Below are 22901 nucleotides of genomic sequence, written 5' to 3'. Positions count from 1 at the left end.
TTCTCTGTATGAATATATGTTGGTCTGGAAGTGATCAGAATATATATTCTCTGAGAAATATGGCACAGGTCTAAAATGAGACTTTGAATTACTCTGTTGGATTTTGTATCAATCTGTGGAATTTGGACTTTGTTCGTTATTGGAAGTTGATTAAAATGTGTTCTCTGGAGAGCCTGTGTGTTGCTGCGGAATAACCTAATTAATAATTATCATACTAACATCTAAGATATCAATTATCTAATTGGACTCCAGTATTGGACTTTTATATCACTACAACGCTGTGCCGTTTCAAGCTGGGGTCATGTCGTGACTGGCTTCTCCCGCGCGCTTGCACGGGAGTGATGTCACGCGGCCCCCGGAAGGAGGGGTGAAGAATGGATGCTCGCTGCCAACGAGGAAGACAGGGACATTGCAGGCTTCTCCTGCAGGCAAGTGTCACATAATGGGCTACTATGCAATGCGGGAAAGCTTTTAGGCAACGCCTTAATCGCATGTGTAAACAAGATATGAACGCACACACACCAGTACGCTGTACATTCTTAAAAGTTTAATAAAAACAATCACAGTATCAGACGAGCCATTTGAAAACTGCTTTGTGTCATTCTGTTGCAAATACATCTCCTTCCACCTCTCTCATAAAAGGCAAAGTCAACATAAAGAATAACATCCTAATATAATGTGAATGACGGTGATATGAGGAACAACGTGTCGGCTGCATTCATAACATAGGACCTTAATGCCAATTTGAAAAAAATGGTAATATTTAACAATTTTCAACAGTGTATAAACATGTACAGTATCAATCAGAAATGTATAACAATGAGATAAAATTCCTTTTGGAAAGCACCATAAAAGTTTGGAAAAAAATTAAATCAACTGACTTTAATGATCAGTGATCGATGAATGTTCGAGACATTTCATGGCCACACTTTTTTAGTAACTGTTCTGAAGCACCTGTAAATTGCACATTTCCAGATTATGCCACCAATGGCATGTGCCCAAGACGAGTTTAATTAAAACACAAAATGGGTTACCATCTGAGAACTGGGCATTGCCAATTTTTAAACTAGTGCGCAGTAGTTTAAAAAATTGGCAATGCCCAGTTCTCCATTGGTAACCCATTTTGTTTTTTAATTAAGCTCGTTTTGGGCCCATGCCATAGGTGGCTTCAATCAATATGACCCATAGGTTGCACCTATACATTAAGGCAATGTCCAAAATGGTTTCCCATTAGTGTCATTGAATTTTTTACGCTAATCTGGAAATAATTGCACACTTTTTTTAGTAACTGTTCTGAAACACTGTAAAGTGCGAAATTATTTGCAGATTAGCTTAAAGCGGGGGTTTACCCTAAAAAAAAAAAAAATTTCTTCTACCATGCCATCCAGCATACTAGCGCGAGCTACAGTATGCCTTTATTTTATTTTTTTGCGCCGTACTCACAGTTTAATCCCGTAGTTACGTTTCAGACTCCCTGCGAGGAGTAGGCGTTCCTATGCAGAGGAGAACATGATTGACGGCCGGCTATGGCGCGTCACGCTTCTCGAAAATAGCCGAAATAGGACTTGGCTCTCCACGGCGCCTGCGTAGTCAGCTCTTAGTCTGTGCGCAGGTGCCGTATAGCGCCGTGAAGAGCCGAGTCCTACTCCGGCTATTTTCGGGACGCGCCATAGCCGGTCGTCAATCATGTTCCCCTCTGCATAGGAACACCCATTCCCCGCGGGGAGTCTGAAACTTAACTACGGGATTAAGCTGAGTACGGCACAAAAAAATAAAAATAAAGGCATACAGTACTGTAGCTCGCGCTAGTATGCTGGATTTCATGGTAGAAACTTGTTTTTTAGGATGAACCACCGCTTTAAAATGGTTTCACTGCAGCGACATTGAATTTCTTAGACATTGCCCTAATGTATAAGTGCAACCTATGGGTCATATTGATTGAAGCCACCTATGGCATGGGCCCAAGATGAGCTTAATTAAAAAACAAAAATAGGTTACCAATGAAGAACTGAGCATTGCCAATTTTTTTTAACTGCGGAAGGTTACAGTCGTAACTGGCCAACATATGTGGACATGAAATAACTTCTAAGCTCAAATCGGACATGAAGGTTTGTTGTTGGAAGCAGTTAGTAAGTTAACATTTTTTATACATAAAAGTTTGGATGAGAAGGCAAGGCAACTTTCCAATCCAAGGGGGAAATTAACTCGCTTTACTTCTTGTGTCACTGGAACGGAAGGAAAAAGAAGAAGGAAAAAAAAAAAAACACCCAGCAGAATACAAACCACATGATAAAACATAATCAATAGGATTTCTAACCATTCCCTACTTTATAAAAAAAAATAAAAATGTTTTTCTTTAACACCAATCACAGGAGCATGGGTGCTCCAAGGGAAACCAGCCTTTTGGCATCTGCCAGAATTGCCAATCTGGGCTTGCACTGAAATATTTTTTGTTTTTATCTTCACCAAGTGCCTTGAACATATAAAGTGATGGGGCAGAATTCCTCCCAGTGACACCAATGATGGGGTCCAATGATACCAATGATGGGGAATTTTGTACTCCTGATGGCCACAGTCCGGCCCCTTAAAGTCTGGAGAACAGTATCCCGGCCCTTTGTTTAGAAAGTTTGGAGACCCCCTGCACTAGCTTAAAGAAACCTATTTAGAAAATAAAAAAACGAACCTTTACAACCCCTTTAAGGTCCTGGGCCAGAAATCTTTGCGAAAGGTGACCAACCACCTTATTCCCCTGACTTAGCACCTGTGATTTTTGGTAGTTTCCAAAAATCAAAAAAAAAAGGAAACAGAATTGAAAACACTCCGGACACCCAGCTCGCTGCGACAAAGATACTGCACAGTGTTCAAAAAAAAAAAAAAACGAATTCGAGATTGTCTGCCCTATTTTGTGTTGAAACTTGCTCATGGGATAAAATATAAAATAATTAAAAGTTACACTAGCAGACAAGATACAATGATATACTTAAAATATTGAGGGCATACACATAGCATATAAAGTAATCAGAGGAACAACCCTTTAAAGATTTTCCCTTCATAGCTGCAAATATAATTTACCGTATTTATCGGCGTATAACACTCGCCCTAACTTGAAGAGGGAAGTTTCAGGGAAAAAAAACTTTCCACGTATAACACGCAGGCACAGTTTACCCTCCATTTTCAGGGTAAAAAAAGTGAGCGTTATACGCCAATAAATACAGTAATTCTCTTTTAAATTAGATACAAGTTATCCCTTTAAAATTTGCTTCTGTTCAGACCCATCTCTTTACTGCTTTCTAACTGGCGGATCTCAGATTACTAAATTAACTTGAAAAAAAGGAAAAATAAATTAGGCCTGGTAGGTTTTTTTAAGGGAACACTAGAACCTGCTTCTAGAGACATCAGATCGATAATCTAAAGCCTCATACTCACGATCGGATTTCCATCTGACTTTTCAGTGGATTTTGCTCCAAATGGGCATTGGCCGTGAACTTGTAAAGCATACACACGGCAGGACTTTTTCAGCCAACTTTCACCAAATCACGTGTTTTTTCAGGTCTTTACTGCCACCCTCTGGGAAACTTCTGCTATTGTTGTCTGATCTTTAGCATTGGTTCTGAAAATGCAGGTTTGTACTTTGGACTTAAAGCGGTGGTTCACCCTCAATAAAAACATTTTAGCATTAAATTAAGCATAGTAGCGCGAGCTACAGTATGCCTTTATTTTTATTTTTTGCCCCGTACTCACGGTGCAATCCTTTAGTGAAGATTCAGACTCCCCGCAGGGAATGGGCTTTCCTATCCAGAGGGAAGGTGATTGACGGCCGGCTATGGCACGTCACGCTCCCCGAAGATAGCCAGAGTAGGTCTCGACTCTTGACGGCGCTATACGGTGCCTGCGCACAGACTAGGCGCAGGCGCCGTGAAGAGCCAAGTCCTATTTCGGCTATTTCCGGATAAGCGTGACGCGCCAGAGCCGGCCGTCAATCATCTTCCCTCTGGATAGGAACGCCCATTCCCCGCAGGGAGTCTGAATCTTCACTATAGGATTAAACAGTGAGTACGGGGCAAAAAATAAAAATAAAGGCATACTGTAGCTCGCGCTACTATGCTTAATTTAATGCTAGAAAAAAAAATGTATAGGGTGAACCCCCTCTTTAAGTCCGATGGACTTGTGTACACATGATCAGATTATGCTCCACCGGACATTTGTTGTCAAAGTTTGAGAGCATTCACAGCAAAAACAATTGTCCGATGGAGCGTACATACAGTTGGATTGTCCGATCAAACAAGTCCGTCGGGACGTTGTCGTCAAAAAGTCAGATTGTGTGTATGGGCCTTAAAGGGGTTGTAAAGGTTTTTTTTTTTTCTAAATAGGTTCCTTTCTGGCTGACTAACCCCCAGCCAGAACGGCTCGGATGATGGGGGGGCAAGCTTAATGAGAAGAAACAGTAAGTGAGAAATTCAGACAAAAACAAAACATTTAGGGAAATCGAAGGAAAAGGTAAGTGAACCAGCAATGCACTAGCTTAAAGGAACCCATTTAGAAAATAAAACCTTTACAACCCCTTTAACACAGCGAGGAAAAAACATGGGTTCTAGACAGACAAAGAAAACATGATACATCCCTGAGATAAAAGTAGTCGAACGGAATCAACAAACTCAAACAAGTGCATAGATTGGACCTCCAACCACATCCGGCCAACGTGTCCACACTGGCCATTGTCCTCATCAATGAGATGCTTTTACTAATAAGCTGAGAAAACAAGAGCAGCCAGGCATGTACTGGCCATTGGGACTACAGGGAGTTCCCCGGTGGGCCGATGACTCAGTGGGCTGGTTTCAGTGACAGCCTGTCAAAGTAATAGGTGCGCGGCTTGCCCCCCCCCCCCCACTTCATGCAGTAATGTGGGAAGGATAAGAAAAATACAGGAGGAGAATAAGTGAAATAATAAAAGAGGTGAGTGAGGACTCCTTATGGTTTTTTTTTGCGCAGTTGCGTTTAGTTTATACACCGTTTTTGCAAATTTAAAGTGGGCCGGTCTGGATGAAGTCCAGGGCCAAATTTTTGTCTCCGTCCAGCTCATCTTGAGAACATGCACCACTTGATTTACCAGCATAGAATTATGGCAAATTCAAGCTATATAAACATGACAAATTTTCTGCCTTCCCTCCAGCTCTGGGAGAAAATCCACATACAACAACATTTTATATAACAATGTCCGCCTGATAAAAACAAAATTAAACCATCGCACGAGTGACCAAAAAATACAAAGTCCGCTTAGCAGCAGTCTTTCGAACGTCAGAAGGACTTTTTTCCCCACTTTGCAGTTAAAATCATGAATGTTTTTGATATGATTAGTTTGCATTTATTTGCTGAAAGTATGTACTGTATGTGATGAAGGCCTTGATGGTACAAAGCTTCTTTGCTTTTGTGAAGGCTTGACACCCCCCCTTGGTTTCTTCCAGACAGCTCATGCTCAGTGCTTCGCATTCCCATTTATGTGGTAAACATTTTTCGAGCTAGAATCCCTTTTTGTATTTAAGACACACAAAGCGTTGTCCTTCTGGGCACTGTGTAAAGATGAAAAGTTGTTAAAGGAAGGGGAAGGTGGGGTTTCCAAAAGGGTCTTCAGACACTGGTCAGCTTCTGTGTCGGAGACCTCCGTAGAATCCCGATGTTTATGGTGGCTGGTGTAGTAGAAGGATATCTCCTGGAAAGAGGGCTTCAGATCATCTTTAACACTCTCCAGGATCTGAAGAAAGGTTGGACGGTTTTTGGGATTCTTCTGCCAACACCATCGCATCAACTTGTGTCTGGAATAGAAGATATGGGTGTAAATGTAATAAACATCTCCGGCCCCAACAAAATAAAAACCCCATTTACTTTTGGGTGCGTTCCAAAGGTCACACATCTGCTGTGCCAATTTTTGAGGGGTGCTATGAATAATGTAGCAGGGTGTGTAACATACTGTACAAAAGGTGAACGGGAACACCCAAAACTCCCTAATGGAAAGAAAAAAAGTAGGTAATTATAATTTTTTTCTCAGAGAATAGGTGCAGGAACTCCCTCCTCCTGTCACCCCTTGTGTCCACCCCCTACCCACCTCCAAGCACCATTCCTTGGTTCCACTCCCTACCCATCTCGGAGTACAGTTCCTTGGTTCCACCCCCTACCCACCTCCCAGCACTATTCCTTGGTTCCACCCCCTACCCACCTCTGAGCACCATTTCTTGGTTCCACCCCCTACCCACCTCTGAGCACCATTCATTGGTTTCACCCCCTACCCACCTCTGAGCACCATACTTTGGTTCCAGCCCTCCCCACCTCCAAGCACCATTCCTTTTCTCCGCCCCTACCCACGTCCAAGCACCATTCCTTGGTTCCACTCCCTACCCATCTACGAGCCCTGTTCCTTGGTTCCACCCCTCACCCACCTCTGAGCACTATTCCTTGGTTCCACCCCCTACCCACCTCCAAGCACCATTCATTGTTTTCACCCCCTACCCACCTCTGAGAACCATTCCTTGGTTCCACTCCTTACCCACCTTCGAGCACCGTTCCTTGGTTCCACCCTCTACCCACCTCCGAACACCATTACATACATTCAGATCTGGAGGTGCCGGAACTGCGTTCCCCCGCTTTCCAGCTGAGAAAAAGCCCTGCCAACACATAAGTAGGGGCCAATTTAGCCTACGAGATTCCAGGTCTAGGTATGGCCAGGAGCCAACTGACAAGCTACTAGACATGTGCACACTAAAAACCTAGACTTAGACCGTTAGACTTAACGGTATTTCTACGAACCTTCCAGGAGGGCACCCCTGAAAGTAGGCCTGCCGCCCTGGAAGATGATAAGAGGAGAAAACCTACGTTGGACTTACCGGTAACGGTATTTCTACGAACCTTTCAGGACGGCAGGCCTGTGCTGTCCTGGAAGGTGATAGGAGAATAGTTCGGAATTTTGGGCCAGATTCATAAAAGAGATACGACGGCGCATCTCCTGATACGCCGTCGTATCTCTGTTTTAGGGGCTTCCTAACTATGCGACTGATTCATAATCAGTTACGCATAGTTTGCCCTAAGATCCGACAGGTGTAATTGAATTACACTGTCGGATCTTAGGATGCAATACCTCGTCCGCCGCTGGGGGGAGTTCGCGTCGTAAACCAGCGTCAGGTATGCAAATTAGTACTTACGGCGATCCATGATGGTTTTTCGCGTTCGCTACGTCGCTGCTAGTCTAGTTTCCCGTCGCAAAGTTAGTCGTCGTTTTAGCTGCCCTAACTTTACACAGCCCATGTTAAAGTATGGCCGTCACTCTTTCTGTTAAAAAAAAAAAAAGTATGGCCGTCGTTCCCGCGTTGAAATTCAAAAAAAAAATTTCTTGCGCAAGACGTCCGGGAATACGAAAGTACGCTACGCACGTCGCCGTTCGAAAAAATGACGTCAATTCGCACAAAGCACGGCGGGAAATTCAAAAGTGAGCATGCGCAGTAGGTCCGGCGCAGGAGAGCGCCTAATTTAAATGGCACACGCCCCTTTGAATTACGCCGGAGGACGCCGGCGTAGGTTTTCATTGCAAGTGCTTTGTGAATCAGGCACTTGCGATGAAAACTTGTGGCGGTGTAACGTATCTACGATACGTTACGCCGCCGCACTTCTATGTGAATCTGGCCCTTTGTTTTTAGTTCGAAAAATTTAATTTAGTTACTTCCGATTTTTATTTTTATTTTTTTTGTTTCATTAAAAAATGCATACGTGCGAAAATCCGAATAAATTAAGGTTGAATCTGTCATTAAAGGCTTATGGTGTGTGTCGAATGTTCTAAGATTCGACGAAGCAGCTAAACTGTACGACGCCACAATCGTACATTTCTGGTCAAATGCTCCGCCCACAAGCGATAGTATAATTCTAATGTAGAAAAGGATCAACTCATGTAGGGTGGCATGTGGTTGCCATCATCCTTTAATTGCTAAACGATTGAAAAAAAATCAAAAAGGATTGGGATTTTAGAGGCAACAATACAAACTTCAAAAAGGTTTACAAAAAATATACAAATTTATTACAATATATATATATTATATAAATATTCCAAAATTAATTGGTACAAAATGATGAATATACAATGAAATTGAATAATAAATGTGATATGGATACTGTCCGTCATGGAATACCATCACCAGAAGATTGATGGCAAATTGGGGCGGATAACCAACGCGTGTCGAATGAAAAATTCTTCATCAAGGTATTAAACAGTATCACATTTTTCCTTTAAAAACCTGTGCCAAGAGATAAGGGTATGTGTCTCCCGATGTCACAAGATGCAGGTGCTTCCCCTTTGTATAAAGCGTTCAAAAAAATAAAAAATGTTATACTGTTTAATACCTTGATGAAGAATGTTTTCATTCGAAACGCGTCAGTAATCCGCCCCAACTTGCCATCAATCTTCTGGTGATGGTATTCCATGACGGACAGTATCCATATCACATTTATCATTCAATTTCATTGTGTATTCATCATTGTGTACCAATTTATTTTGTAATATTTATTTAGGGCCAGATCCACGTAGGGCGGCGTAATTTTAGGCAGGCTGTATTCACAAAGCACTTGCCTTTAAAGTTACGACGGCGTAGCGTAAATCTCCCGTCGTAAGGGCGCGGAATTCAAATGATGAACAGGGGGGCGTGTTTTATGTAAAATAAGCTTGACTCAGCGTAAATGACGCTTTTTTCGTACGGCGCATGAATGCGCATTCTCAGTATCACGTAGAATTTTCAAATTAAATTACGCCCGCTCAATGCCTAGACAACGTGAACGTAATTTACACAAAAAGCCCTATTCGCGAAAATTCTACGCTGGCCCGACGTCCATACTTAACATTGTGTACGCCTCAGAGCAGGGGTAACGTTACGCCGAAAAAAGCCTTACGGAAACAACGTAAAAAAATGCACCGGGGGGACGTACGTTTGTGGATTGGCGTATCTAGCTCATTTGCATACTCAACGTGGAAATCAACGGAAGCGCCACCTAGCGGCCAGAGTAAATATGCACCTTAGATCTGACGGCGTACTAAGACGTACGTCAGTCGGATCTAGCGCAGCTTCAGGTGTATCTTGTTTTGTGGATACAAAACAAAGATACGCCGGAGCAACCTAGAAGTTACGCGGCGTATCAATAGATACGCCGACGTAACTGCTTCGTGGATCTGGGCCATAATATATATATTTTGTAATAAATTTGTATATTTTTTGTAAAAATGTTTGAAGTTTGTATTGTTGCCTCTAAAATCCCAATCCTTTTTGAGTTTTTTTCAATCGTGTAGAATTCTAATGTTGCATGACTAGTAATTATATTAATTATTATTTCTAATAAACCAACCTTAGAATTCTTCTATAGCCTATGGGCGGAGCATTTGACCATAAATGTCCGTATGTTTTTAGCCGCTTCATCGAATTTTCATGTCTCTATAATGTCGAATCTTTCCTCTCTATGTAGAATAATCTCGGACTAATAAAGTTAAGGTTAGGCACCGCAGGTTCGATAGACATAGATCGCTATTGTCACCGTCATGTCGAATCTTCTATCTATATCGAACTGTTGTTGCAACGAAACGAAAATAAAGCATTTTTTATGTCGGATCTTTTGGATTTCAGATTCTGCGCGTTCTTTATCGTTTGTTAATACGAATGCAAAAATCCCCGAAATTTGGATGAAAAGAAATGTCTGTCTACAGGCTACAGACTTGTGATTCAGCAGTGACAGAGCCCTGCCCCTGGTATCATCTAATCCCACTGTAAGCACATCCTAAGAGTAGCAACTCTACTTTGAATTTAAGGGCAGTGCAGCATTGTTGCCAACTCCTTACTGGACACTGCCTTAGATGGACTTCACTGGCAGGCGGAACAGGTATTTTTAGAACTTTGCAGGGAGGCCGAGAGGAAATGAAGTGCGGAGGCAATTATAATTAAGAGCTGTAGCACATATTTCTTTTATTGGTAGTCCACAGTTCTACTTCTACTTTAAAGGTCTTTTAAATCTAGAATACTCACAGTCTATCAGGACAATTTTCTGGCCTTTCTAGAATTCCGTTGTCAATAACAAAGTGGAGGACTTGCTCGTTGGCCATGCCTTGATATGGCTGCTCTGCTAAAGTGGCAATTTCCCACAGGACCACACCAAATGACCTGCAAAGAAAAAAACAGAGCCTATCAATGATGATGAAGAAACAAAAATTAAAATGGTTAAAACATTTTTATGGGACAGGAAATGGCTAGAACCACTGTCCCCATTTCAGAGATTTCCCTTGGCTTCCACCGTGGTCAGGGGAGTGATGAGGAGTCTACAGAAGTTCTAACCCTTTCCCACCCTATTGCACGCTTTTGTCCGATAAGGTTTTCATTACTGTCCGTGTCTTCAGCTCTTCAAGACAAAGGAAGAAAAGTCTCCCCAATGGGGTCAGAGACTTGACAAAATTTTAAGTCTGCCACACCATATCCAAAACTCGAAAAGTTAAGGTTTAAGTAATTCTCAGATCTCAGGCAGTGTAAAGCCCGCCATAGTTTGAAATTTGGCCACTTATGTACAACCAGCCTGTTTGATTTTCACAGATCTATCAGCGCTGCCAAGTATAGCCGGTAGAGCCGATCAGTGCATTCTGACGGCAGGAAAGTCTCCCCACTGTAAGAATACAATAGCTCAGTGGGGAGGACTTCCCCATCCACATGGAGTGTGTGGATGGGGGGAATCCTTGCTGGTTGAACGAAAAACAAATGGCTCCTCTATGGGCTGCTTAAAGCATACACACACAAATATATATATATATATATATATATTTTAGGCGGACCAATGCTTTAAGCAGCCCATAGAGGAGCAATTTGTTTATATATATATATATATATATATATATATATATATATATATATATATATATATATTAAAAGCCAGCAGCTACAAATATGGCAGCTACTGACTTTTGATAAACAAACACTTACCTGTCCAGTGTGCCCGCGATGTCGGCAGCCGAAGCCGATCAATCGCTCGGCTCTTGGCTGACCCCCGCCGCCATCCTCGGTGAGGGAATCAGGAAGCGAAGCATTGCGGCCTCACTTCCCGGTTTTCTACTGCGCACGGGCGAGTTGCGCTGTGTGTCCCAACTGGTCCCCGCTGTCTTATGGGACCTGTGCATTTCCCAGAAGACAGGGGTGGGCGGGACGGGAAGAGGTGTGACCCCCACGGGAGTCTATGCCCGGAAGTGGGTGCAAATACCTGTATTATACAGGTCTCTGCATCCCCCTCTCCCTGAAAGGTGCCAAATGCGACACCGGAGGGGGGAGGGTTTCCGAAAAGCAGAGGTTCCATGTTTGTGTGGACCTCTGCTTTGAGCCATTACTGATGTTTTCCACCTATTGATAGTCAAAGGATTTGAAAGAGATGCAAGTCATCAGCAACAAAGTCAACAAGTATACATTCTCTTGTGGTTCACCACATTTAAAACACACTGGTACACACAAAAAAAAAAAGCTTGGTTGTACATCTATATGAACATCTTATGTTTAAAAAATAAATATTCCCAATTTTATTTTATTTTTCAAAAAGCAAATGTTTTCTCAGTTTAGGCCGATATGTATTCTTCTATATATTTTTGGTAAAAAAATAAATAAAAGTGTCTATTGATTGGTTTGCACAAAAGTTATAGCGTCTACAAAATAGGGGATAGTCTAATGGTATTTTTATTATAATTTTTTCTTTTTCTTGTTATGGCGGCGATCTGCGATTTTTATCGTGACCGTGACATTTTATCGGACACCTTTGACACTATTTTGGGACCATTCACATTTATACAGTGATCAGTGCTATAAAAATGCACGGATTACTGTATAAATGTGACTGGCAGGAAAGGGGTTAACCACTAGACGGCGGAGAATGGGTGAAGTGTGTCCTAGGGAGTGATTCTAACTGTTAAAGGGCGTGGCTTACTGTGACACGTCACTGATCGCTGCTCCCGATGGAGAAGGAGCAGACGATCAGTGCCATGTCACCAGGCAGAACAGGGAGATGCCTTGTTTACAAAGGGATCCCCCCCATTCTGCCGTTCCGTGACCCGATCACGGGACACCGGTGGACAGAGTCTGCGAGTCCCACGGGCACATACATACCGTATTTATCGGCGTATACCGCGCACTTTTTTGCCCTGAAAATCAGGGCAAAATCGTGGGTGCGCGATATACGCCGATACCCGCACTGTGTTTGAACCACTGCGCCGACATATACCGAGCGCAGTACACTCGGGAAAGACACCGACGAGGGGCATCCAAACTAAGTATTTTTTTTCCAGGAATTTTCCTTCAAGTTCGGGGGTGCTCGCTATACGCCGGGGCACGTTATAGCAAGATAAACATGGATATATATATATATATATATATATATATATACATACACACACACACACACACACACACACGTTGCTTTGCCTGCCCGTGCCATTCCGCCAACGTAAATGTGCGCAAAGGCAGTCGGCAAGCGGTTAAACTGAGCATACCTACCATACATCGGAGTGTGGAGTGAAGATACCATCTTTTAGAGACTCGGGAGACATCCATCGTACTGGAAGCAAGGACTTGCCACCTTTGCGGTAGTAGTCGGTTTCATAGATATTTCTCGTCATGCCAAAGTCTGAAATACGAAATGCAGGGTTTTACTAGGTTTCCCCCATGTAACCCGTGTTTCATCAAGACCCATATATGCCATTTTGATGCTATAGGGGTATGCTGAATAAAATTAAGGCAAAACACCCATTTGCAGCCTTTATTGAATCACAGCAGCCATTTTGCCTCAGTGAAGCCATATGGAGTGAAGACATCAAACCCTGTTTTTAATCTTTCCTTAACACCAATTGTAGGAAACGTCGAAGGAAGCCAGGAGTTGTGGTATACTAAGATTACTTATGAAAGCAACATACCTCAGTCATTCCTACAGCCTGGTGTGTCTTCAACCTGCCTACCCTTAAATGATTAGCTTATGATTGTGCTTCCTTTGTCTTCATCAGATATCACTTATTAGAATTGATGGGTTGTTTTGATATATGCATCCTTTTGATATATACATTTATCTACGATTATTACTAAAGCCATTGTTATATAAAACAGCTCACAGGGATTTCCAAAGTCTGGCCCGCAGTCTGGTTTTAAACAGCCTTCCTGGTTATCTAAACATACATATATCTTTTGTGGCCCCCAACAATCTCCCAGCGCCGGGGCCACAAAAGATATATAGGCTGGCTGCCTCGGAGGGGACAGGGAGAAGGCGGGACGAGTGCCGTGCACACAGGAGGAGTATTTCCTGTTTACACAGCAGCCTCTGTAATAGGAAGTCCCGTCTCCAGCACTGCCATTGGATGACTGTCCTGTCCATCAAAGGAGGCGGGACTTTCTCTTAAAGAGGCCGTTGTGTAAACAGGAGATTCTCCTGTAGGATATCTTTGGTGGGTGCTGCATTCCTGGCAACGGTGGGTGCTGCATTCCTGGCAACGGTGGGTGCTGCAAGCCTGGCAACGGTGGGTGCTGCAAGCCTGGCAACGGTGGGGGCTGCAAGCCTGGCAACGGTGGGGGCTGCAAGCCTGGCAACGGTGGGGGCTGCATGCCTGGCAACGGTGGGGGCTGCATGCCTGGCAACGGTGGGTGCTGCATGCCTGGCAACGGTGGGTGGTGCAGATGGGCACTGACCCTTATTTTGCTTCACAGTTCTTTATTTTAATTTTTTTTTTTCTTCCTGAAACTTCCCTCTTAAAGTGAATGTGTGTGTGTGTTAGACGCCAATAAATACGGTGTGGTGGATGATTCTAAAATCCCTATTTTCAAATTAGGCAAATTATTTTTATTATTAGAATCACTGAAATGTTTCTCTTTCCTATATTCCCTATACTGTTTATTTGTTTTTATACGCATTATGCATATGTATGTATGGGAATGATCAATACTGCTTATTTTCCTTGAGGATTTTTATATCAGATATTGTTTTAAAGTTATGAACCCAACATTGAAAATATGAAGAAGCAGATATTACATTGTAAAAGTTACCATTTGAAATGGAGAAACAAAAGGACATGTTATTAAGAGCAGATGTCATCCCCCCCACTCTCTACTCTTTGCTCTCACTCCGTCCCCCTCCCTTCTAGATTCCTCAATTGTAACAGGAAAGCCTTCCCCCTCCCCCTCCTTTTCACTCGGATCTCCTGAAAGCATGGACTCTTTATGACACGTGGATTGAATAGGAAACCATCCCTATATGGACTAACCAATGAGGGCTTCATGCCAAGGACAAGCCACACAGGGGGGGTGGGTGAGTGGGAGGGTAAACTGGGAGTAACATGTATGATGTGAACCAATCAAATGTATGTATTTGTGATTCTGTGGTTTTAATAAAAGAGCCAGCAGGCTCCAGGCACTCCCTCTGTTGGGACTGAGCTGAGAAAGGTGAGGATGTGAAATCTCTCTCTGGTTTGCATGCTCTCACCTTATTAATTTGAATCAAACGGTAGAATGGGTTAGCCCTGAGGTTGTATCAGGGCCTCATCCACTTCAACGGTATATCCAAATAATACGCCCAAGCTCATCTCTTTACTCACACACAGCCACAAAGTGTCAAAAAGCAATCCATGCATTGCATAAAACTTTTAAAAGACCCTGCTCTCTGCCCAGTGACCTACCGCCTATCTTCACTGTAAGGTCCTCGGCCACCATGCAGTTCCGCGCCGCCAAATCCCGATGTACAAATTTCTTGGCGTTCAGATAGGCCATTCCATCGGCGATTTCACCAGCCATCTGTAAAATCTCCATCAAGGATGGTGGAATCAGGTTTTGATTGTTCTGTGGGGAAATGGGAATTCACCAGTCATTGTCAAAGTAAAAAAACAGCTACTAAACTTTTCCGTATCTTTGTTTTTTTCTCAAAATGTTATTAAAAACGAAAAGGTTCAAGAGAAAAGTAACAATCCAGAGCAACCAGATCACTCTACATAGCACCAACGCTGTCAATAATAAGGTTGTACCTAAAAACAACAAAACCATATTTTCTTTCTCTTTTCTGCTTTCCTTGTTTGTGACCCATTTTCACTAATTTGGGGATTTTTTCCTTTTTCAACGTTTATTGCCCCTTTTTATATGTCATCAGTGGTCCTCTTTTCTCATGGTTTTCTCACCCGGCGCAGGGTGGGGGACGACGACATTCTTTGCTTTTTGCAGGATGCCCCCTTTAACCACTTAAGACCCGGACCTTTAGGCAGCTAAAGGACCCGGCCAGGTTTTGCGATTCGGCACTGCGTCACTTTGACGATTGCGCGGTCGTGCGATGTGGCTCCCAAACAAAATTGGCGTCCTTTTTTTCCCCCCACAAATAGAGCTTCCTTTTGGTGGCATTTGATCACCTCTGCGTTTTTTATTTTATTTTGAAAAAAATTCAATATTTTTTACTTTTTGCTATAATAAAGATCCCCCAAAATATAGAAAAAAAAACATTTTTTTCCTCAGTTTAGGGGATAGTTTTATTGCATTTTTATAAAAAAAATTTTTTTTACTACCAATAGCGGCGATCAGCAATTTTTTTGTGACTGCGACATTATGGCGGACACTTCGGGCAATTTTGACACATTTTTGGGACCATTGTCATTTTCACAGCAAAAAATGCATGGTTTACTGTGAAAATGACAATTGCAGTTTGGGAGTTAACCACAAGGGGGCGCTGAAGGGGTTATGTATGACCTAATATGCGTTTCTAACTGTAGGGGGGTGTGGATGTAGGTGTGACGTCATTGATTGTGTATCCCTATAAAAGGGAACACACGATCGATGGCACCGCCACAGTGAAGAACGGGGAAGCTGTGTTTACACACAGCTCTCCCCGTTCTTCAGCTCCAGGGACTGATCGCGGGACTCCAGCGGCGTTCAGGTCCACGGGTCCCGCAGCTTCGGTCTAGGCGCGTGCCGTGGGTGTGCGCCTACGACCCACGGCTGGGCACTACAGAGGACGTACCTGTACGTGCCCAGCCGTGCCATTCAGCCGACGTAAATGTGCAGGAGGCGGTCCTTAAGCGGTTAATTTGTCACGGCTTTGCTGTGAGTGTGCGTCAGTGCTCACCGAGCACAGGACGCCGGCACGTTTGTTTGGGGCGGCATCCTGTGCTCTCTGAACAGTTGGTCCGAGTCCCCTGCCTGCCGCACATGCGCAGTGACCTTCTTCCGACACTTGCTGTGGGTCATGACACCGCATTGCAATGCGCATGCTCGGGCGTCATCTGGGCCTATATCAGAGCCGTTCGCGGCTTGTAAACACAGCTGCAAGGGCTCTGATCCCAGGCATGCTCAGTACACACGCCAGTGAAGGTGAGCGGCAACATCTTTGTTTAGAAATAAATACTTTTCAGTATCTTTCTAGTCACTTTGATTTCGAACTCTCCCCCGACACTACAATTTAGCTGCATTCTCATAGGTATATTTTCCTGGACTGGGGAACCATAGGAGCTCTCCAGTCTTTTTGACACTTGCTTCAAATGAGATGGTTGACTGCCTGGGGTGATTTCTCTCCACGCTTCCAATCTAGGTATGTGTGCTGGTGTTTCCTCTCTTTTTTTCTTTGATTAACCACTTAAGGACCGCCGCACGCTGATATACGTCGGCAGAATGGTATGGCTGGGCACAGGGACGTATATATATGTCCCCTTTAAGGGCCCAGCCGTGGGTCACGAGCGTGCCGCCGCCGGCATGCTCGCGACCCGGTCTGAAGCTCTGTGACCGCGGACCTGATCGCCGCGGGTGTCCCGTGATCAGGTCACAGGAGCTGAAGAACGGGGAGAGGTGTGTGTAAACACACATTCCCTGTTCTTCTGCGTAGCAATGCCAGTGATCGTCTGTTCCCTGATATAGGGAATGACGATGAGTGACGTCACAAGTCCAGCCCCGCCCCCCCTACAGTTAGAAACACACGAGGTCACACTAAACCCCTACAGTGCCCCCTAATGGTTAACCCCTCCACTACCATTGTCATTTTCACAGTAATCAGTGCATTTGTATATACTTTTCGCTGTGAAAATGACAATGGTCCCAAAAATGTGTCAAAAGTGTCCGATGTGTCCGCCATAATGTCGCAGTCACGAAAAAAATCGAAGATCGCCGCCATTAGTAGTAAAAAATCAAATACCACCAAAAGAAAGCTCTATTTGTGGGAAAAAAAGGACGCCCATTTTGTTTGGGAGCCACGTCGCACGACCACGCAATTGTCAGTTAAAGCGCCGCAGTGCCGAAGCGCAAAAAGGGGCAAGGTCCTTAACCTGCATATTGGTCCGGGTCTTAAGTGGTTAAAGACCCAGTATCTTGTGTAATGCTAGTGCCTACAGCATTGTACTACCACATTTTGTTTTTTTATTCCAGATCATTTTTATCTGACTTTTCCTTGCTGGGGACTTTTTTGGACCTTCGCTGAAATATCCGTGTTTGCTTTGAGGATACCACTGTGACTTACTATCATCCGTCCATTTTCTCTTTGTCATACGAGACCCTTTTAGAACCCATAATATATATATATGTGGGTTTCTGACACTCCTTACGTTGATGTATTCTGCCCTTGTATGTGCTTCTAAATTCTCTTTATTCATTACAATTTATTGTATGCATTACTATTATATTGACATATGTTTTTTCAATAGACACCTGGCACTACCTGTTTACAAAACCCCTGAAGAAGGACATCAAGCCGGAAACGTTGGGTTCAACCAAGAGTCTATATGCGTCTGTATATGTATCATAACCTTTATATATGTTATGGAATTGTATAAAATGTCCTTTATGACATCGTTTTTACAACTAAATTATATTTCTTTGTGCCAAATAAATTATTATTATACAGTGGAACCTTGGATTACGAGTATAATCCGTTCCAGGAGAATGCTCGTAATCCAAAGTACTCGCATATCAAAGCGAATTTCCCCATTGAAGTCAATAGAAACTAAAATAATTAGTTCCACATCGACTTCAATGGCATGCAATACCGCATGTGGCTAGAGGCAGGGGGCACCGGAGAACCTCGAAAACGGACGGAAAGGCCAAGAGGACAGTTCGGCTGACCTCGGCAAACTTTGGAAAGACTCCGTTCTTGGCAAACCTCGGAAAGGCTCGTGAACAGAGTCTTTCTGAGGTTTGCCAAGGTCAGCCGAACTGTCCTCTGGCTTTTCCGAACGGTGGCGAACGGCACCGTTCGGCTGCGGTGCTCCCCCACCTCAGGCCATAAGCGGTACTGCACAACGCTTTGGCCTGAATCCTGCTTGTTTTGCGAGACAGCACTCGCAAACCCAGTTAGGATTTTTATAAATACAGTGCTCGTATTGCGAAACGCTCGTTAACTCACATTTAGAGGTTCCACTGTACTCATATTGGTTTTGGTCACTTATAAAATCCCACTCTCCAAGGGGGTATTTGTTTTGTTTTTTCTAAAAATTAGGGATGTGCTGACCTAAAAACTGCTTTCTATAGACTTTGGGGTTTTCTTTCTACCTAAAACAATAGGTCCTGCAGATACTAAAGGAAAATCCAAAGCATACAATCTCACAACAAGATCCCAACCATAGTAAGGTTGGTAGGGCCAAGACCTGGGGTGTCCAACCAAGGACTCCATATCTTTTTAAATTTACTAGGGCATCTGATAAATTAAAGCATTCCAACCTGAGCATCACCCCCATACATTTAACAGATTCAGCATGTGTCGGTGGGTCAGGAGATTTCCAATGAATAAAGGATAAGCCTACGAGCCTGGAACAAGGCTCTAGTAATGGCTTCTCTAGTGAAATTTTCCACTTGAAGATCTTCCAGGATGCCTAAAACACATTGCTTAGGGTCAACAGGTAAAACTGTGGTGTTCCACACAGTTTTACCTGTTGACCCTAAGCCAGGGCTCGACAAATCCCGATCGCCATGGCGACTAGAAATAGTGTCCTGGCGACTTGGCTTGGGGAGCTGGCGGTGGTGGTGGTAATAACTTGTAATACCAACGGCTCACCACCAGATGGGTTACAAGTTATTACCACCAGATGTGAGCTGGCGCCATCTGGTGGTGGCCGTTGGTATTACAAGTTAAACAGCAATTCTAATGTCATTTTTCACTATTTTCACTGCCATCTTCTTCCCTCGAATTAGAACCTCCAAACATTATATATATTTTTTATCCTAACAGCCTAGAGAATAAAATGGCGATCGTTGCAATACTTTGTCACGCCGTATTTGCGCAGCCGTCTTACAAGCGCACTTTTTTGGGAAAAAATTATACTTTTTTTAATTAAAAAATAAGACAACAGTAAAGTTATCCCCATTTTTTTTTAATATTATGAAAGATAATGTTACGCTAAGTAAATTCATACCCAACATGTCACGCTTCAAAATTGCGTCCGCTCGTGGAATGCCGACAAACTTTTACCCTTTAAAATCTTCATAGGCGACATTTAAAAAAATCTACAGGTTGCATGTTTTGAGTTACAGAGGAGGTCTAGGGCTAGAATTATTGCTCTCACTCTACCAATCGCGGTGATTCCTCACGTGTGGTTTTAACACCGTTTACATATGCGGGCGCTGCTCACGTATGTGTTTGCTTCTGTGCGCAAGCTCGTTGGGACGGGGCCCGTTTTCTGGCTCCTACTGTAACTTTTTTAGCTGGCTCCTAGATTCCAAGCAAATTTGTCAATCCCTGCCCTAAGCAATGTGTTTTAGGCATCCTGGAAGATCTTAAAGTGGAAAAGTAAGGGTGGTCACTATGCCCATCCAGTAGGTATGCCTTTTTAGACAGCGCCTCACTAGGTGAATTTGATTCCCTTTGGTCTCATCAGCATTTAACACAGGTGGGATCTGGTAAAGCGCTCATCTTTTTCATATCTTTTGATAGGCTTGGAACAGTTAGAACCTCTAAGGATTTACTGTTGTCTATGCCTCTATAAAGGAGATTTGCCCATAGACACTGTCCAAGTGATGGGAGGTCAAAGATTTGAAACAATTTTTGATAAAGTGTGGATGAGTTAGAACCTATATCCGTTTTTTATTATGGTTTATGAGGTGGTCAATATCAACTTTGTAAATATGAAGTTTTGTGTTTGCCTTTAAAACCACAGATAAAGGCTGAACCATACCTCCTCCTCTGGCCTCATAGAACGCAGATAGCTTTTCAGGTCCCCTCTGGTCATCAACTCCATAATGACAAGAGCTGGTCGCCCTTGAGACACAACGCCAAGAAGACGGACCTACCAAGGAAAAAGGAACAATAAGACACTTTGCAGTCTTTCAGTAGACAGACGTATGCCTGACATGAGCTGTAACTGACAGCCTGGATTCTTATTTTTAACAATAAGCAAAAATCAAGATGGGGATTAACTGGGTCTCTGTAGACAGACCAAAGAAGAGTTTTTGTTCACGGACTACACATTGTAAGAGGTTTATAGAATGAATAGTTTGTATTTGATTGTTGTTCTCTAAACATTGCTAAGGTAAAGCTTGCTTTAGCATGAATTTCCGGCCTAAACATCTTTGCCTTATGTAGAGTAAAAAAGGTTCGCTCCTCTGTTGGGGTTTCTATGGCTCCTCTGTCTAGTTTCTCTGTCTTTCTGTGTCTCCATGGGAAAAAATTGATTTTTGTTTTCAACTCACCGTAAAATCCCTTTCTTTGAGTTCATTGACGGACACAGCACTTCCATTCTTGACCTTGGTATTATATCACCACCTTCAAGGAGTAGGACTAGGCCGAAATAAAAATAAAACAAGCACAGCACCACCTAGGGGTGGTCTTTAACCCCCACTCTGCTACCGGCAGCCCAGTTCGTTACAAAGCAGTACAAACACAAAACAGGAGTAGTGGGTGCTGTGTCCATCAATGAACTGAGAGAAAGGGATTTTACGGTGAGTAGAAAAAAAAATCCCATTTTCTTTCGTTCATTGACGGACACATCACTTCCATTCTTGACCTTAGGTATGTCCCAAAGCAGTGCCACAACGAGGGTGGGAACACAGAAAACCACAGGTCCCAGCAGGGAGCCAGGTCCTTCTCCTAGACTAGGCAGAAAAAAAACTGCGCTGCGGGTAGCAGAGTGGGGGTTACTACCAGTAAGGGCCACCCCTAGGTGGTGCTGTGCTTGTTTTTTTATTTCTGCCTAGTCCTACTCCTGAAGGTGTTGATATAACCCTAAGATCAAGAATGGAAGTACTGTGTCCGTCAATGAACGAAAGAAATGTCCCTTTACTTCCTTGCCTTGTTAGGCAACATATCCCCCAAAACCCATAGACACTTAGATGTTCTCTTTATTTCCTAGACTATTTAAAAAAAAAAAAAAAGTGATTCTGTAAGGAATGTGACTATATCTAATTCAGCTGGGGGAAAAGGTTTTGTATTTTTCAAGAAATATAAAAAAAAAAGGTTTCATGTTACTGCAGATAGGACAAAAGGAGAGGTTTTATTCTTACCACATGGTGACAAAGAAAGCCTTTCATAACAGAAGCTTCATTCAAAAACTCGATCTTCTCCCTCACGCTGGCCAGCTCATTGATGGTCTTCAGGGCAACCCTGGTCATGGGATCTCCCTTTATAATATCCTTGGCGACAGCCTCATATACCATGCCAAAAGATCCTTGTCCAAGCTCTTTGATGATGCTGATTTTCTCTCTTGGGAATTCCCACTCATCCGGAATGTACACTAGAACACAGAAAAACAACATGACTATGGTCGTCTACTACAGGTTGGCTAATGTTAGGAGGGTTTTTTTCCCACTATAATGCCGCGTACACACGATCGGAAATTCCGACAACAAAACCGTCGATGTTGGCTCAAACTTGTCTTGCATGCACAAATGTCGGAAATTCTGAATGCCAAGAACGCGGTGACGTACAAGACGTACAATGGCAATATTAAAAAGGGAAGTTCAATACCAGTCGTGTTAGTGGAAGTTTGGTGAGAGACGATTCGCTCTTTTCCGCCTCGTGCCTTTCAGTCCGTTACAGCGTGACGAATGTGCTATCTCCATTACGAACGCTAGTTTTACCAGACCGAGCGCTTCCGTCTCGTACTTGTGTGGAATTGCGTGTTGGAATGGTCTACACACAAATTTTGCTGTCGGAAAATTTGAGAACCGGCTCTCAAATTTTTGTTGTTGGAAATTCCGACAGCAAATGTCCGATGGAGCCTACACACGGTCGGAATTTCCGACCAAAAGCTCCCATCGAACATTTGTTGTTGGAAATTCCGACCGCGTGTACGCGGCATAAGGTTTATTCCTCTAACTCAGGGGTGGGCAATTATTTTTTCGATGGGGCCACATGAGAAACTAAAAATATTTTGGAGGGCCGGGCCAAAAGGCTAAACTCAATACTGCATAAAATCAATTGTATTTCTTTATAAAAAGCAGTAAATATCATTGTTGGACAACTGGTACGAGTACTTGTTATAGTTAAACAATGAAAAAGTGAGGTTGCCTTACAAGAAAAATGTTTTAATTTATTAAACAAAATTTCCCAAAACAATGAACATTTTTCACTATTTGTGACTCATATTAGTGAACATTTCCAGAGAGGATCAGAGACTGCGCACATGATACTAGAGAGGACCAGAGACTGCAGACATTGTCCCCATAAAGTCCTGCCAAACGACAATGTATGCCGTGTCATAAATTATGGTTTATGTATGTCTTATTGTCTTAGTGATTGATTCACATCACAACTTCATTGATAGCTTTTTTTTTTGTATGATTTTTAGTTTTGCTCATTACTGCCACACACGTGCAATGCATGGCTGCATGTGTGTGGCAGTGATGAGCAAAAGCAAAAATCATACAAAAAATAAGGGTATCAATTTCAAATCAATGAAGTTGTAATGTTAATCAATCACTAAGACA

At 43.1% G+C, this 22901-nt stretch overlaps 1 protein-coding gene across 2 annotated transcripts in view; it reads right to left on the bottom strand.

Moving 5' to 3' along the window:
• Nucleotides 1-4891: 4891 nt before the first annotated feature.
• Nucleotides 4892-22901, bottom strand: part of LOC120922039 (insulin receptor-related protein-like) — a gene marked incomplete at its 5' end in the record, with an annotated part of 55214 nt that continues 37204 nt past the window's right edge. For both annotated transcript variants that reach the window (XM_040334577.1, XM_040334578.1), the window contains 6 exon segments: nucleotides 4892-5810; nucleotides 10044-10178; nucleotides 12537-12666; nucleotides 14699-14858; nucleotides 20153-20263; nucleotides 21477-21706. In XM_040334577.1, coding sequence (XP_040190511.1) covers nucleotides 5474-5810; nucleotides 10044-10178; nucleotides 12537-12666; nucleotides 14699-14858; nucleotides 20153-20263; nucleotides 21477-21706 — 1103 coding nt within the window.

The sequence above is a fragment of the Rana temporaria genome, unplaced genomic scaffold, assembly GCF_905171775.1.
Source record: "Rana temporaria unplaced genomic scaffold, aRanTem1.1, whole genome shotgun sequence".
Lineage (NCBI taxonomy): Eukaryota > Metazoa > Chordata > Amphibia > Anura > Ranidae > Rana > Rana temporaria.
The sequence above is the reverse complement of the archived record's forward strand: the minus strand, read 5'-3'. Positions and strand labels throughout refer to the sequence as shown.